Raw genomic sequence first — 18,554 nt, 5'->3', positions numbered from 1 at the left:
TTCCATAAGGACAGGAAGTATTCTATTCTTTTCTGCCATGTATTCTTGTTCTTAAATTGATATTCTTCAGTTGTGCAATGACTGCCAGGTAACATAATTTTACACAGACATTTGTGGGCATCTGTTGTGTGTGTATAAACACAATTATATACAAACACAATATAATTAAAATGGATCTCAAATATAACAATGCTTAAATATTTCTTAAAACTTAGACAGCATGGTTTTAGTGATCTTTATGCCTTGTGTTATAATATGTTAAAAAGTATTTTGATTTTATAGACGAAATTACAGAGGAGGAAAGTCACCACTTGATCAGTAAAAGCATGCTTCAGTTAAAAGATCATTTGACTAAACTAAAGGGAATGCCTGAAGCTGAAACTTTAGCGAAACTCTTGCTTGAGTCTGGCAAAGGTAAGTATCATTGAAACGTGAGAGCAGAACATAATGCATTCTTTGCTGGATGTCTTCAAGATCATATTCTATGTAGATCTAAAGTTTCAGTAAGATATCTTAAAAAAATGAAATCAGAAATAGTTAAGAAAGATAAACCCTATGATTTACAAAAGGGATGCTAGAGTTTTTACTAGTTATTTTTAACTTGGTTAATTTAAAGTAATTGGTTTTTTGCCATAGTTTAATCCGGGTGTCAGCAACCCGCGGCTCTGGAGCCACATGCTGCTCTTTGGACCCTCTGCCGTGGCTCCCACTCTTATCATTGGCTGGCCCCGCCCCTCATCCTCCCCTCCCTCGCCTAATCTGAGAAGATAAGGGCAATGGTGGGGGATAGAGAAGCGGCCGCGGCTAATTCTCTGGTGCCTCACTCTTTCTGGAGCTTCTTCCGGCCTTTGTTAGTGCTGGGCGTATCTCAGTCGCTTGGGGAGATGCGCAACCTGCTCTCTGCCCTGAGACGCTCACCCATCAGCCAGTCTCCCACTGTCTCTGTATCTGTGTCTCTCTCTGTGTGTGCGCCTGCATATATATCTCTCTCTCTCTGCTGTATTACTTGAGATCCTGTATTACTTGGGAGCTGTAGCGGTGGCTTCCCTCCTCCTCCTCCCCGTCCTCCTCTTGTGCCCCCCTGGCTGGCTGTGGCAGGGTAGGGTGCACATGTGTGGGGAGACCCTCAAGCAAGCAACCAGGCTTGGCCAAAGTGCAGCAAGTCTCCCCACATATGCACACTCTCCCAGCCCTGCCACAGCTGGCCAGGGGGTCACGAGAGAAGAAGGAGGGGGAGGGAGAGGGGAAAGAGATACAGAGAGAGGGGGAAGATGGGGGGGAGAGAGAGAGACATAGATGGAGAGGGAGAGAAATAGAGAGAGGGGGGAGAGAGGGGAGAGAGAGAGGGAGAGAAGAGTTTTGTGGTTCCCGGTTCTCTGTCCTAATGGTGGTTAGTCATGGTTGGATGGGTGTCATGTGACTGGGTGGGAGAGAGTGACATCAAGTTGGCCATACCTACCCAGGTGTTTTTTTTTCTGTGAGAAACAAGCCTAAATGGCTCTTTGAGTGTTTAAGGTTGCAGACTCCTGGTCTAATCAAAGTGTGTATGTATGTATTATACATACATACATACATACATACATACATACATACATACATACATACATACATACATACATATATATACATACTCATATATATACAGCTGTGTGAAAAAGTCCTGCATGTTTTACGGTTTACAGTTTATGGCATTTTTTGGATAGGCCATTGATGTTATGATATTTTATGCTAACTACTATGCAAATATTGCTATATTTAAATAAATACTAGTGGTTTTTAAGTGAAAAGCATAAACTTTTTGCAATTTGGTGCTGTTTGGATGGGGATTGTGAATTTTCTTGCATGCTTACAATGCATGCTTATAATGACTATGAAAACAAAATAACTGATGCATACCCAGTGGCATACGTGTTTCAATTACTAAGGCCGATGCTTGGGTTTTGTTAACATTTTTGTTGTTTGTGGGTTACTAATATGAAATTGGCCAGCCCTTATTGCTTATCACCAGGCAGCATCGCTTCGGCATAGACTATGTAAGCCTTTGCATGTGATCTTTGGTGACAACGTGGAACCAGGCTGCAATAATGGATTCAATCAGCTCCTGCTTGGTCTTCGGATGCTTCTTGCTTATTTCGTAACCAATCTTGGCCTACAAGTTCTCAATTGGGTTCAAATCTGGGCTCTGATCTGGCCAATCCAGGAATCGAACACCATGCTTCTTCATCCACTGCTGGATGGACTTGGCTCGATGACAAGGAGCGTTGTCATTCTGGAAGTAAAAGTCCTTTCCTACAAGTTGCTGAGCTGAAGGAATCATGGTCTTTTCCAGAACTTCAACATACTGCTTGGAATTCATGATTCCCTTCACAATTTGTATCCAACTAATACCAGAAGCAGCGATACAGGCCCAGATCTTCACGTGCAATGGATGCTTCACACATAGATTCAGGCAGTACGGCCTAAATTCTTCAGCTGGAAATCTTCTGACATACTTATTGCACTGATTCCTAGTCAAGTAGAAATTGCTCTCGTCACTGAAGATGACTTTGGCCCACTGTTCGTTGGTCCACTTGACATACTTCTTGGCCCATGCACGTCAACGAGAGCGGTAAGCGTCTTTGAGCAAAGGTTTACTTCGAACCCTACAGCCTTTGAGCCCTCTGGCAAGCAGTCTGTGACGCACTGTACTTGTCCACACTTTTACATCACATGTTTCACCCCAAATTCTTGTAATCTGAGGTGAGGTGAACTTCCTGTCAGCCATAGAAATGCGTTGCAGAGCCCGATCTTGCTGTTTTGTCGACTTTCTTGGTCTTCCAGAGTGGAGCCTGTCATCAACTGAACCAGTTATTTGGTGTTTTTCAACCATTCTGCTCACTGTGGTGCGATGGCATTTCACTCTCTTGGCTATTTCTGTACAGGAGTAACCCTCTTCATGAAGCACAAAGATGCAATGCTGCTGCTCAGTACTGGTGAAAGCAAAGGCCTTCATCCTTGCCTGCAGCCAGAGCTAAATTAAATTTCTTGATGCTTTTCATGCCTATTTATAGTCAGAGAATATGACAACAATGATTGGCTCATAAATTTAGCCTCTGTGCATTTTGATTGATCAGCCAAAGCTCGCTGCTGATTGGCTACTTTTGATCATAACATTCTCGAAAATGCAAGTTGTGTTTGTTTTAGCACATAAACTCACTCAAAAGCTTAAAAAGACTTTGGTTATTTTAATAAAAATTATGCATCTCAATCCGACTACAGAAATTTTGCATGATTTCTATGAGTGAAAAATTAATTAAACATGTAAATACAGCTTAAAACTGAAAATGTGCAGGACTTTTTCATACAGCTGTACATACACACACACACACACACACACACATATACATACATGCAGTGGGGGGGAACTATTTGATCCCCTGATTTTGTACGTTTGCTCACTGACAAAGAAATAATCTGTAATTTTAGTGGTAGGTTTATTTTAACAGTGAGAGAATAACAACATTTCAAAAAAATTATAAATTGATTTGCATTTTAATGAGTGAAATAAGTATTTGACACCTTCGCAAAACATAACTTAATACTTGGTGGCAAAACCCTTGTTGGCAATCACAGAGGTCAGACATTTCTTGAACTTGGCCACTAGGCTTACACACATCTCAGGATTTTGTTCCACTCCTCTTTGAAGATCCTCTCCCAGTCATTAAGATTTCGCGGCTGGCATTTGGCAGCTTGAACCTGCAGCTTCTGCCACAGATTTTCTATGGGATTAAGGTCTGGAAATTGACCAGGCCACTCTAGGACTTTAATGTGCTTCTTCTTGAGCCAGTCCTTTGTTCCTTTGGCCGTGTGTTGTGGGTCATTGTCATGCTGGAATACCCATCCATGATCCATTTTCAATGCCCTGGCTAAGGGAAGGAGGTTCTTACTGAAGATACGATGGTACAGGACCCCATCCATCATCCCTTTGATATGGTGAAGTTGTCCTATCCCCTTAGCAGAAAAACACCCCCAAAGCATAATGTTTCCACCTCCATGTTTGACAGTGGGTATGGTGTACTTGGGGTCATAGGCAGCATTCCTCCTCCTCCAAACATGGCAAGTTGAGTTGATGTCAAAGAGCTTGATTTTGGGCACATCTGACCACAAGACTTGCACCCAGTTCTTCTCGGAATCATTCAGATGTTTATTGGCAAACTTCAGACAGGCCTGTACATGTGCTTTCTTGAGTAAGGGGAACTTGTGGGTGCTGCGGGATTTCACTCCTTCACGGCGTAGTGTGTTACCAATTGTTTCCTTGGTAACTATGATCCCAGCTGCTTTGAGAATATTACAAGATCCTCCCATGTAGTTCTGATCTGATTCATCACCGTTCTCATGATTATTGAACCTCCACAAGGTGAGATCTTGCATGGCGCACCAGACTGAGGAAGATTGACACTTATTTTGTGTTTCTTCCATTTGCAAATAATCACACCGGTTGTTGTCACCTTCTCACCAAGCTGCTTGGCGATAGTCTTGTAGCCCATTCCAGCCTTGTGTAGATCTAAGATCTTGTCCCTGACATCCTTGGACAGTTCTTTGGCCTTAGCCATGGTGGAGAGTTTGGAATCTAATTGCTTGCTTTCTTGTGTGGACAGGTGTCTTTTATACAGGTAAAAAGATGAGATTAGGAGCACTCCTTTTAAGGAAGTGCCCCTAATCTGAGCTCTTTTTTACCTGTATAAAAGACTCCTGGGAGCCAGAAATATTGCCGATTGATAGGAGATCAAATATTTATTTCATTCATTAAAATGCAAATCAATTTATACTTTTTTTGAAATGCGTTTCTGGATTTTTTTTGTTGCTATTCTTTCATTCACTGTTAAAATAAACCTACCATTGAAATTACAGACTGATTATTTCTTTGTTGAGGCAAACATACAAAATTAGCAGGGGATCAAATACTTCTCCCCACTGTATATATATACATACATATACATACATTACATACATATACACACCCACACACGCACACACACATACACCCACACACTCTTTGTTTAGACTATGGCAAAAACTCAATGACTTTCAAAATTGGCGCTATAGATACTGTATTTTAATAGCTCAACTACTTTTTAATTTATCACAAGTATAGCATAAATATTTTTTCTAATATATATGAAAAAATATGTATATATAAATTATAGGGTTATAATGGAAATACTAAAGTGCCATATATTTTCCATAGAATAGTTGATTTATCTATTTATCATTATTGCTCTGCTATTAATCTAGAAAAAACTATGCAGGCATTTGATTCACCAATTTCTAGCAGTGATTCTTAGCATTCATCTAAATTTCTGTACTAATATGCAGAGAATGATTGCCATGATCAGTCTATGGGATTTTAAGGAATGTAAATGGCCAATACTTTTTAGCCCTTCAGGGACTTTATCATGGATACAGAATTGCAAATATATGGTAAATACCCATCACGCCATTCCCTTTCAGAATAAGAATCTGCAGAAAAGGATTAAGGAATAAAAAAATAAACTAAAATAACACAAGTCATGAGTTAAGGATGAGAGTCAGAAATGTTGCTAAATCTACTTTATACCAATACTATTTGGCTTTATCTTTCCATTTTTAAAAATCAGCATTGCTGTCATAGTGTGTATATCTTATTCTATATATTGCTTACTATTTGTTGAATTCAGGAGCTCATTGATTTGATCCAAAGCACAATTTTCTGATCTTTGCCTTCCTTTGAATCCTTCTTCAATCTTCCTTCACATATTGTTTGATCCTCATTCATTCTCCTATATTACCAAGCCACCTGAGCTTATTTCTTTCCTACTGGTCATTATTTATTCATTTCTTTCATTCATTATTTCACCATACATCCTTTTTATACATGCTACTACTAAAAGTCTATATATTTCCCTGGCAGTCTCTAACAGAATTCTTTTCACTCTGTTCCAAACATTTTTCTTGTCCTCTTCCTATTTGTTCTGTTGGGAGATTAATTTATCTTCAAGTATTTTAAACTATAGGATTTACTTTGTCTTGCTATAATTGTTTCATTTATCTTTCATTTCTTTTTCTTCCATATCTTTTGTTTACAGATTCCACTCTTTACAATACCACATTTCTTTTTTCCTCTTAATTTTGTAGATACACACTATATCTATTTTATTTATTTCATTTCATTTCTTGTAGTAATACATATTTTCTCCTTTAATTCTAACTTTTAATCTTCCATATACTGTAGTCATCACTAGATGGGCTCACATATTTTGATCTTTGTTATCTATCATGTCCTTGGTCAACTGAGGACTTCACATAATACTTCTTAATAAAATATAGTTTAAGTTACTTGCCTTAGTTACAGCCTAGCATAACATTCCTTACTAATCACACGGTAATACCATTTGAGGTACAATTTGGTCAGTAAGCAATAAGCACTATCATATCAAAGTTTTATGCCAAGCCTAAATCTCTAATCAAGAGAATATTTTTCCATATTCTGAATTAAACAAACAATACAATTTCAATTGAATCTTACTATGCTTGGAACCTGTTGTTGTTATAAAGAATAGTTGTGGTTGTAGTGCAAAATATTAGATAAAAAGGGTATGTAAATATGATTTTGAAAGAAAGTATAATTGCACAGAAATATAAGCACTTTGCTCTGGACAGTTTCCTCTTAAAAAAAATCCATAATTTTATTACCAGTATCCCAGACAACTCTCCTGAATAGAAATATAGGAGCAAGCACAAGGATGGGTTAGGAGTGGCTATTTTATCTCAAAATATATTTAGTTTTCTAATATTATTAGCTTGATCTAAATGATCAAACATTGATTCCATAAATTATATTGCTAATAAAACTCTAACTTGTATTTTTTAAATGAGATAGAAAAATTACCAGAGAGACAAAAACTTGAGTTACTTCAAATGCTAAATCAACTGGTAACTCCAGATGAAATGCAGCAAGCTGGTAAGTGCTAAATTAGGAATGATGATATGTAATTATCATCTATCAAAATATTTCACATCTACTGTATATCTTTATATTCACATTTTTAAATATATTACTTCTTGGGATTATACATTCTTGGTTCATCTGTGGTGGAGATATATAGGTAAGTATCATCAGTTTATTGATGATACTGTACCCCATGCCTTTTGATTATATATTCTAGAGGTGTCATAAGGAACAAAAGACTGGAGCACTGAGCAGCCCACATTGAAGGATCTAGGGCTTGACCTCTCATCCCTCAGCAACTCCAACTAGAATCTGCCACAAAGGCAGGAGAACCATTATAGTACAGTGTATAGTATAGTATAGTACAGTACAGTACAGTACAGTACAGTACAGTATAGTATAGTACAGTACATTATAGTTCCACTCCCACTCTTGAAAGCCATTCCAGAAGGGAGGTCATTGTTGGTGATATTGAATGCTGTTGAGAGATCTAGGAGGGCCAGCACCATTCACATTCTGGACTTCCATAGATTACCCACAAGTGCTGTCCTAGTGCTTTAACCCCAGCTGAATTCTGACTGAAAAGTTAATATAGATATAATCCACTTCATCTAGGGCCATGGACCCCCTAGATATCTACTATCCATAACAACCTTATGTAACAAGAGGAGGGTTAGAGATTGGACAAAGTCATCTAATATGATTGAATCTAAGGATAGTCTGTAAAGAAGGGTGTATATCATACGTCCTGCAAGGGAAGTGGTCCCAATATTTCCTACAAAAAGTCATTAATCACCATTTTTGTTTACGCAATCTCACAAGAGGCCTTAACCAATCTGAAAGGGGATGGGTCTAGCAGAACTTGCGTCTCCAAGGATCCTGTATTACTTGGGAGCATCTGGCTCAAATTATTTCCAGTTAATAAAGCCAGACCTATTTCAGTTCCATAGGACTTGCCCAGTCAATGTCCAACTCTAAGCGAAATAAAATGACTTTATTCAACACATGTCAAGAAGATCACAATGACCTAATAAGGGCTTTCCCAGTCTCTTCTTAACCCAGAAGAGACCTGGTCATTTAAATAGGGCTGCTCACTGTTTATATGCAGATGCAATAAAAGTAAAGAAATAAGTGGAGTGTATCACTCTTATTGCCACAAGGTAAATCTTAATGAAGGCTCCCACATACGCTTTGTTGGCTTTACCCCTTTGCCTTTTGCCAGTGGAGTTCTAGGCATCTCCTAAGATCTCAGTTCTACAGGATCCACATTCACAGAGAGTCTACAGAGGCATGATCCAGTTTGGACCCCGTATTGTATGTTCATTGCAAGCTGCCCCAAAATCCAAAGCATTGAGGGATAAAAACATGCATCGGAGGTGATCAAATAGACTGCACCTCCTGCAATGGGGCTTTGGCCCAGAGACCAACATAAGATTCTTAATACACTTCTTTCATCTGGTGAGAAAAGAGGAAATACCCTATTTAAAATAATAATTTATCTCGTTTTTTTTAATGCATATAGGTGAAAGAGAGGAAGATGAAAGAAAAAGAACTTTGCTTGCAAATATAGTATCGGTTGTTAGACCTTTATTGCAAGAGCAGTCTCCTAAAGCTGATCTTTCAGGTAGAAACTGTAAGATAAATATTAAAATGAGATCCTTAATATAAATTATCCTATTGTTATAATAGTGTAGAAAAAGTAAAGTGATGGAATAAATTAATCCTTACTCTCGCGAAAGACTGTAAACAAATAGAATTGTAACTTTACTCTTGTATGTTTAGTTCCTTAGCATCATTGGTTAGATTAAATAATTCTTCCTTTTTTAAATAGAAATAGAAAGAAATGATCTGGCAGAGGAAAGAACAGCCTTCCTTTCAATCCTAGACTCACAAATAAAAGATTATCAACAAGTTAGAAAACTAGAAAATATTGGTGAGTATCAAATCATGTAGAAAGAATTATATAATATTTAAATCATTATTAACACAAATGTTATTTATATTTAATTTCAAGATTTATAAGACTGTTCAAGTCAGACTTTGAATTGTGTACAACATAAACACAATAAATAAACAAGAATTAAAAACAAGGAAAATGTTGATAACAATAAAAAATGGGTATAAAAAGAAAAATTAGAGTAAACCAGATGCTTGCTTGCTGTGTCTGTCTGTCTGTCTATCTATCTAGTACATAGCTATATATTAGTTATGAGTGATTCAACACAGAATAAGATAAAAACATTAATACCACAAACTATAATGCTTCAGAAGTTAAGTGAGCTCTGATTTATCAGCAGAGCCAGGGGTAGGATTCAAATTTTTTAACAACTGGTTCTGTGGGCGTAACTTAGTTGGTAGGTGTGGCCAACTCAATATCACTCACACGCATCTCCTCGCCTGGCCTCTCATGACTGTGGGGATGCTGCAACAGTCATAAGTGTGAAAAATGGTCATAAGTAACTTTTTTCAGTGCCATTGTAACTTTGAATGGTCACTCCACACAAGCAAAGTACCAGCAAAGGAGGGAAAAATAACTCTAGAGAAGTTCTTGAGACAGGAAGTCTAGTCCTGCCAAGAATGTAATAAGGGTTAATGGAGAGGCAGTTTCTGTAAGCAACCCCAGAATGTTTCCTTCCTGCCTTCCTTACAGGATTAGGCCAGTAATTTCTTCTAACAACCAATTCTCCGAACTGCTTAGAATATTAACAACCAGTTCTAGCGAATAGGTGCAAACCTAGGTAGAATCCCACCCCTGAGTAGAGCATGTATTTTGCATATAAAATCATTGACATTTTTGTCAGGATAGGGAGTTTTATAGGCAGATTTATTTTATGTTTATTTTTAGAAACAGAAATTAGGAAGCTTTCAGAAGAAAGAACCCAGTTACGTGCAAGTGTGGAATTAAATATGAAAGATTTGGAACGAGCCCAAGCTCTTGCATCTTCCCAGCCATCAGAAATTAATGGTAAGTGCCAAAAGGGCTTTTTGGGTAAATGGGAAATGATCCAAATTATTTTTCACAGAAACTTAGTGGATACATATTTATTGGTCTTCTAATCCTAATCATGCTTTGTTTTCTGGTCGTCTGCCAGACTACGTTTGAAACAGCATTAAGTTTGATATTTGGGGAAGTTTTTAGTTAAAATGTTTTTTTTAATAAAAAGTTTTATTGTTTTTAAGACAAACATAGACAAATACAACATAAAAACATCAAGCCATCTTCCATATATGTACATACAGTGTGTTGGTTGGTTTACAAATTGTTTTGTGCTTCCACTTCATAGTCTTCACTTACAATTACATTGTATATGTTCTCGTATTGTCAATCAAATATTCCTAAATACATTAATATCATTGTTAATCAATCATTTGACTATAGTATTATTCATTCATGTTTTACAAGATAATCCATATTTTACTTAATTTGTTTTATAACAGTTCATATTATTATCTCAAATCTATCCTATAATCATTTTGTAGATATGATAAAAATAATACATCTTTATTATAATAATACATCTTCATTATGTTCTAAAAATCTACATATTTCATTACCATGTTTTATTGTCTAACCATTGATCGAATAATCCCAAATCTTATAAAAGTGTTTCATTTCAGCACATTCCAATATTTTCTTAATAACTTCCTCCTAACTTTATCCCAATCTTGTTTATCTTCTTCTTCAATTTTTTGGAGTCTTTCATCATACTTCATCATCATTTGTTGAATATTCTCTACCTTTTCATCAGTTTTTTTCTATTCTCTTTTCAATATTCTCTGTTCTTGCTTGTATGCTTTGAATTCCTTGCATTATCATCTGCAGTGTCACCTTTTCCTGTTCTTTTTCTTGTTGTAACATCATCTGTATAGAGCGTTGTCCTCCAGAGGGCGAAGAGGAAGAAGTAGGAATTGAAGAACCAGCCACTGTTAGTTTCCTACTCATTTCTGACGAATCAAAATCTTCAGGTTCTTCTAAACCTTAATCCACTCGTGAAATAACCAATTGTAATTCCAAGTAAAAATAGTGGAAAAAAGAAGCAAAATTTTAAAAAAATTCTTCGGGTTCTTGTATACCTTAATCCAATTGATTGGTTAAATAGCAGTAAAAACTCAAAAAAGGAAGAAAAGACCATAAACAGAAAAAGAGAAAAATCGTTAAATCTTGTAGATGGCAGAAAAATAAAAAGTAAAAAGTAAAGAAGAAGAAAAAAGAATTTTTTCAGGTTCTTCAACACTTTAATCCAATTAAAAAAGTTTCAGGTATGAAAAGGTATACAAAAAAAAGAAGCCACAAAAGAAAAACCAATATGGAAAATAAATAAAAAATGCAGGAGAGAGAGAGAGAGAGAAAAAGAAAAAAGACTACTCCCTTTAAAAAAAAGAAAACATTAATACTAAGACTTGTCGTTTAAAATGAAATGCAAAAGTAGAAATTCAGCTCCAAAAGCAAAAAGAAGGACAAAAGCAAGTTCCAAAAGTCCAAAGATCCAAATGACTATTACAAATAATAAGCTGATAAGGAGGGGGTTTGTTAAAGTAAGGAATAGCCCAGCTTAAAAAAGAGAAAAAGAACACACTGCACCTATTTAGTTACCCAAGGCTTTTGTTAAATTTTATAACTCTCTTGAGTCTTATCATCTTGTTGCTGTAAACTTCAACACCAAACTGCAGCTACTGATAGAAACCCAGAAGAGCACCTGCAATAATACTCTCCCATGCTCTTCCCTCTATCTTATCAGACAGGCTCAAAGTCCTTGAAAAGAAGTCTCAGTTCTTTCTCAGCTTTGTCTGGTCGAGAGAAAAAAAAAGAGAAACAATATTTCTAAGCCTCTAGTTAGCAGTGTTGCAAAGTTTCCTCTGTTTTCACTTTCCTCCTCCTTTTCCAAACAAAATATAATAAAAATTAATTAAAAAGGAAGAATGATTTAGGAAGAAAAGCTAAAAGGGAATCTCTAGCCTAAAATATTATAAAGACAAAAAGTAGAAGAGACAAAAAAGAAAAAATAAGGTAGAAAAAAAAGATCAGTCCAGTTCAAAGTAAAAAATCATATATGAAGAGTCCAGCAAAAAAAGGGAAAAAATTAATTTGACTTCCTGTTTAAAATCGCTGCTTAATCACTTCTGTCTAAGATTTTACAGATTCTTTCTTTTCCTTAGGGTGTCCTTTCAAATCTTAAAGTAAAGAAAAAATTCTCACCAAACCGGCACACTTTCTCTTTCTATTCTTTTCCGTTTCGGAGCTGTCCCAACTTCAGCAGCTTTAATGGCTGCCTCTATGCCGCTGGCAAAAAGAGCTTCTCCTGAATCTACCAGGGACTTTGCGGTATCCCTGGGATTGACAGGATGTGCTCTTTACATTCACCATGTCTTTGGGATGGTTTAGATCCGTTTGGACCATCCAGGAGCAAAGATATTGGTGGCGATCTTAGACCTTCAAGATCGCACACTGTATCGTTGAGACGCCAGCTCTGCCCTCCTGTTTTTAGTTAAAATGTTAAGGAAATTTTTTTATTAAGAATAAAACAGGGCTGTTTGATCCTGGATGGATCAGAGATAATGATTGTGATGATAAATATTTCTTGGAAGTCTTTGGAAAAAATGCTCTTTAACTTATAAATTTTAGTAGAAAACTTTAATTAAAAAGTTGATGGGTCTGCAGTGGCTTTTAATAAATCCCAGAATGGCAATCAAAGGTAGAGAATAACAGTTGGACTTGATTTGCACTCTGAAGATTTGGTGCTGCCTGATGTAAAGAAAAAAGAACCTGGTTTGAGAATTGAAGACTTGGTGGAAAAAGTTGAAAGAGGAATAAACAAGAAATTAAGATGTGAAATTGATGAATGATGAACTAGACATTGTTTATTGAAATATAGTACTCAATTTAATGGATTTTTTTGGCTTAATTTTCATATTAAAAGCTTTAACACTTGAATGATTTATAGTATGTTTTCTCTTTTTATAGAGAACAGAGTAAAAGAACTGGAAAAACAAGGAGCATTATTAGTTGATAATTTGGAGGCAAATCAACAAGAACTTGAAAGTGCTAGATTCCTTGAAGGTACTTTAGCACAAGAAAATAAGTGTGATATATGCAAAACATAAATTTTGATAGGTTCTTACAGGCAAAGAATCTGATGTGATCTATTCTATTTAACTAGAATCTGATGTGATCTATTCTGGTACGTTAACTCTGAACTAGAAAAGAATTAATGTGGTTTCCATCTTTAAAAGAAAGGGGGGATAAAAGAAAGAAATGATAACAGCCTAATAACAAAATCTGGTTCGATCTAGGAAAAGACAGTGTCTCTTTTTCTTTCCTCAGTAATAATTTTATTTTTAAAATAAAAGATTAGTAGCATAGAATTAAACAGCAATATATGTACATTTCCCTCCTCAGACTTTTAAAGTATTTCTCATTTTGCAGAGAAGAAGATTGATAAACTGGCAAAACAGAGCCTATCTTTGCTTGCAATTTTGAAATCAAATATAAAGGAGCTAGAAGAAGCTGAGACTCTTGTAGCTACCCAACCAAGCATTACTGCTGGTAAGTACATTCTCTAGATAAGAATAATTATAAATGTAAGACCAGTAGAAATGAAAGCCAAGATATGAAGTGCAAATAAAAGATTAAGTGATGTCAGCATGGCTGCCTTTATTCTCAGTAGTTTTTTCCCCCCTGTGAGACTGGTCTATCAGTGCAACTGGGTCCACCTAAATATGGAATAGAGCATACTACTTCAGTTTTTGCCTTTCAGCCCCAATCCAGGAGCTTTCCCAGGCAGTTGCTTTCATGACAAACTATTTTTGTGTTGAATTTATATTTACCCACAAAGAAATAAAGTGGAAGCAGTATGCTCCATCCAGTGGTGGGATTCAATTTTTTTTTTTAAACAAGTTTTATTGATTTTTCAAAAACACACAAATCATCATTAACCATTACATGCTTAAACCTTTTTCCATTATAAATTTAACAAGTCAGATAAAACCTTATTTTATACACTATAATTCTGTTTTAAACCATTTCCATATAAACATACAAAAACCTCTTATCCAATTTCTCTTTACTTCTCTTTACTCTTATTCAATTTCATTATCATTATTTCATCTATTTCTTTCTGACTTAGTTACCATTATTCTCATTCTATATTTCTGCAAGGTTTTATTAATTCTCCCCCCAAAAAAACATATACACACAACACACAAAACATAAAAAAAAAATCTTTTTGGAAAGTAACTTAGCCCCAGGTATCTCTCTCTTCATGGACTTCAGTTATATTCATGCTCATCTTACATGTCATTACTTATTTTATTTACCATTCTGAATCTTCTATATTAACTTCTCCACACATTTCACTCTTCTTAATTCTATCTTAATTAATCATCTTAATTTGAGTCATTATATTTGTATCTTTTGTCCATTCTTTATTGTCCCTTTGTCTCGTTCCTTATTAAAAAAAAAAAAAGAATTTCTCCTGAAATCACTAATCAGAGTATGATGCCTTTCTATCTCCCCCATAAATTAATCAAATTAACATTTAAAATAACACCCAATACCCAATCCGATTCTGCTTGGTACGTTCTATCTAAATAGTACATCCAAAATAATTAAATACATAGTTAAACAATAGATCTAAATATTGCATCTTATAACATTCCCATTGCCTTTTCCAAAAAACAAATACTATAATAAAAATTTTATAATAACATCAATACCATAATCTTATTAAACTCTTTAATTAAAACTCAATATTCTAAGCCTACCCTCATATTATTAAATTTTAAAACCAATCATTATTAAACATTTCAACATTTTAATCTGTTATCAACTCTTAAACCATTTAAGTTTTCTATTTCTAATACAATGCTACAATATCATCTTATGTACCTTGCAAAATCTTTTTTGAAGAAATTATAATTTACCCTTTATCCCTAAAAAAGATTCCTTTTTTCCCATCTAGTTTCAAAACTTTGTAGCTTTTCTCCACCTTTTCCCTTCCTTTCTTCTCCCAACAAACCTTTCTACCCCCTTCTTCTAGCCTCTGCCTTACTGGCTTCCCTTCTCTGTCGTGTTCCTTTTCCCTTTTGTTTTCTATCATTATATTGATTTTTCACCTTATTTTTCCCTTTCTTAAGTGTTTTTTTTAAATCTTAAGTCCTTTATTTCTCTTCCTTTCCCTCTTCCTTCTTTCTTGGTCGAATTCTGAGATTCATTAAAAATGGCTTCCTCTCCTTCTTCTTCTTCTGCTGTCTTCATCCGTTGTAATGTTTGTTGATAGTTAATAAGCGCCATTTCTAAAAAAAGGAAGGCTTCTTTCAAACCATCTTTACCATTTTTTTTTGCTTGCTCATATTCTTTTCTCAGTTCCTCAACAGAAAAAGCCATTATAAATCTTTTCTTTTCTTTTCCCCCTCTTTCTTCTTACAACAACCAGAATATTCCAAAAAAAATAAAACAGTCCCAACGTTATCAATCAGTCCAAACCAAGGTAGAGTTCTCACTTTCTCCTCCTGGGGTAGTATCAATCAGAAAAAAAAGAAAGTCCAAATCTGTTTCTTAAAGTCTTATTGCAATATATTTCAGTCTTCAAATCCTTAAGGCATCTCCTCCAACAAAGTCTTAGCATACGAATATTTTTTTTTTAGTCCTCTCCCTTCCCACTCATCACTTAAATCCAGTTTTTACCTAAAAAAAAATAGGTTTCTTAATATCAGCTTATTAATTCCGTAGGGAAGGAGAGTAAACTTTCCTTTCAGCACCACCAAACTGCCGCTTTTTTTCTCTTCTAGAAGGTATCATTCAGAAAGTCATAATTTTCAGGAATTTTGTTAAATATGTCTTAGAGTCCTGGGAACCAAGAAAAACTTTTTCTTTTCAAAAACTTTCTCCACTTCCTCCTGCGCATTCTTACCTGGCTGCCAGCTTCTTTGTGGCGGCTGTTGTGGACCGCCGCTGCACCGTCTTGGGAAAAGGGGGTTCTGCCGGCCGGGGAGGGGGTCTGCAACACCCCCAAACCCCTCTCCGGATCCCCCCTATCTTCAGCTGCCCCTGCAGGGCAGCCTAGCTCCGGACCCGTCCGGATCGGAGCACCAAAAGCAGCTAGCGCAGCAGGGATCGCGCAGCTTCGCGAATCCCTGCCGCTCGCGAAGCCGACAAACCGGAAGTCCGATTCAATTTTTTTTGATACTGGTTCTGTGGGCTTGGCTTGGTGGGCATGGCATGGCTTGGTGGGAATGATACTGGTGGACGTGGCAGCGGAATGATACTGTTAAACCTCCATTTCCACCCCACTCCTGGGGGAAGGTTACTGCAAAATCCCCATTCCCTTCCCACCCCACTAACCTGTTTTCCAGTTCCGTTCTCCTATGCACGGCAACAAAAGAAGACCCAGCCAATCAGCTGGGACTAGGGAGGCAGAGAATAGATGGGGGTGGAGTCAGTCAGAGGTGGTTTTTGCTGGTTCTCCAAACTACTCAAAATTTCCGCTACTGGTTCTACAGAACTGGTCAGAACCTGCTGAATACCACCTCTGGTTCCATCCCATATTTGGGTGGACCAGGTTGCCCTGATAGACCAATCTCACTGGGAAAAAACACTTAATCTGTTCCCTGATATAGCCAACAAAGTGAGTTGCTTAGAGGTTAATACATCTACCTATTGTGTAAGTAGCCTGGGTTTGAATCCCAGAAGGGTATGGTTAGCTGACGAGAGCTAAATAGCTTGAAATAGATCTATACTCTCCCTTTATTTCTTTGTCAGTAAATATAAATTCAACACTTTCTCCTCAGTGTTTTCCATTAATTCCATAGCAAGCATTCAAGGATAATCAGAAGTACTGAGGCTGGTCCATCCTATCCCCTGTTGCGATATAGATTGTATTCTTTCCAGCATGCCAAACAATTATTTGAGAAGTTTGTAGGAGGCCAGTGAAATGTTTTGCCATCACATATTCAAACAGTGAGTCAATGCACTCATTCTAGAAGCCCAGAGCTGGGAGATATGGGGGTGCTATGCAAACTGCTTCCACTATTCTGTTGAAATCATTTTTTTTATAATATGTCTGATATGCCAAGGAGGGGGAAGGGGAAGGAGCAAAAAAAAAAACCAAAAAAAACCCAAGTAATTCTGTAGATAATCTCTCTTTTACCTGACCTTTTCCCACAGTTGGTGTGATCACATGCTTTCAATGTGTAGAAGAGCAAACAGCTTACTCTCTTGAAATTTCTTCTTCTTCGGTCTCTCTTTGTTATGTAGATGGTGGGTGTGGGATCAGGCAAGGAGAGATTAATGCATAAATTGGTATGATGTGATATAGCTAGGAGATCACTGGATTACTAGGATTAACTGACTACCTTATTTTCAAGGCTCCAGGTGTTTGTGACACTGCAACTATCATAAATATGAACCAGTTGCCAAGAATCTGAATTTTGATCACGTAACCATGGAGATTCTGAAATGGTTGTGTAAAACAGTCATGTCACTTTTTTCAGTGTCATTGTAACTTTGAACGGTCACTAAATGAACTGTTGTAAATCAAGGACTACCTGTACCATCTTTAGAAGTAACCTATTGTTTCTCTTATTCTTTTATTTTTCTTATATGTACCCTTTTCATGTATTCACAACTATGTATACACTTATACTTATTATCTTGTAAACAATTGGCAAATCAAATAAATAAATAAATAAATAAAATAAAACCTGAAGATTATTGATAATTCTCAGCTGTAAATACTGAGCAACATAGCCTGCTTGGTTGAGATCTTGACACCAAGCTATTTCTACTACTAAAGCACTTATAAAAGAGGATTTTGACATTCACAGCACTGGATAGAAGCATTTTTGGCTAAAAAAAAAATCTCCCACAAAGCTTTCACTGCATCTTGAAAAAGCCACCTGGAGTTGACTAGCCTTATGTGATATGGACAACATTGAATCCAGTTCACACTGGTCATGGTAGATGCACATATGACTTCTATAAGTGGGGCAAATCATCAAATTGTGATTAAGGAGCTGATAAATGAAATATTCAATACATAGTAAGGAATCAAGATTTCATTGATTTTCTTGCTGCAACAAATGAAGTAAAATTATATTTGCAACTTACATATATGTTTGTGTATCCTCTTTACTGAAATATGATATATGTCATACAATAAACAAATAAAGAGATATTGATTATAGAAGTCAATTACTTTTTTCCTGGCAGAGAGATTGAAGTGATTTCAAAAGAGTACTGGAAGCTTTTTGTGTAACATACCTATAGTTCCTATCCCTGGACTGCAGCTGCAGCATAATTGTATTGCTTTTTATGTGTACAAAACAAGAAGCTGTCACTTAAGCATTTTTAAGGATGGAGGAATGGTTAGGATGCAAAGAAAAATGGAAGATGGGAACTGAGGCAGTATTGTCTCTTTCTAGCCAGAGCACGGTTGTCATCATGTGATTTCCCACATAGCAACTACTTCACTTAGTGGCAGAGTTGCCAGTACCAATTAGGGTTTCTAAGTAAGGACAACCTTTATCTTTATTACACAGTATTCAGGTAATATATTTTTAAATAAATTATTGGGTACATAACAATTCTATT

At 36.3% G+C, this 18,554-nt stretch overlaps 1 protein-coding gene across 1 annotated transcript in view; it reads left to right on the top strand.

Moving 5' to 3' along the window:
- The window catches only part of CCDC7 (coiled-coil domain containing 7), a 234,359-nt gene that overhangs the window by 87,832 nt on the left and 127,973 nt on the right, over positions 1-18,554 (top strand). Inside the window, exons 19-23 of the mRNA XM_087947956.1 lie at positions 283-414; positions 8,799-8,900; positions 9,813-9,932; positions 12,930-13,025; positions 13,392-13,511. Coding sequence (XP_087804082.1) covers positions 283-414; positions 8,799-8,900; positions 9,813-9,932; positions 12,930-13,025; positions 13,392-13,511 — 570 coding nt within the window. The remainder of the gene's footprint in view (positions 1-282; positions 415-8,798; positions 8,901-9,812; positions 9,933-12,929; positions 13,026-13,391; positions 13,512-18,554) is intronic.

The sequence above is a fragment of the Notechis scutatus genome, chromosome Z (assembly GCF_049901735.1).
Source record: "Notechis scutatus isolate UNSWTSFEM ecotype Mainland chromosome Z, rNotScu1.2, whole genome shotgun sequence".
Classification (NCBI taxonomy): Eukaryota; Metazoa; Chordata; class Lepidosauria; order Squamata; family Elapidae; genus Notechis; species Notechis scutatus.
The sequence above is the reverse complement of the archived record's forward strand: the minus strand, read 5'-3'. Positions and strand labels throughout refer to the sequence as shown.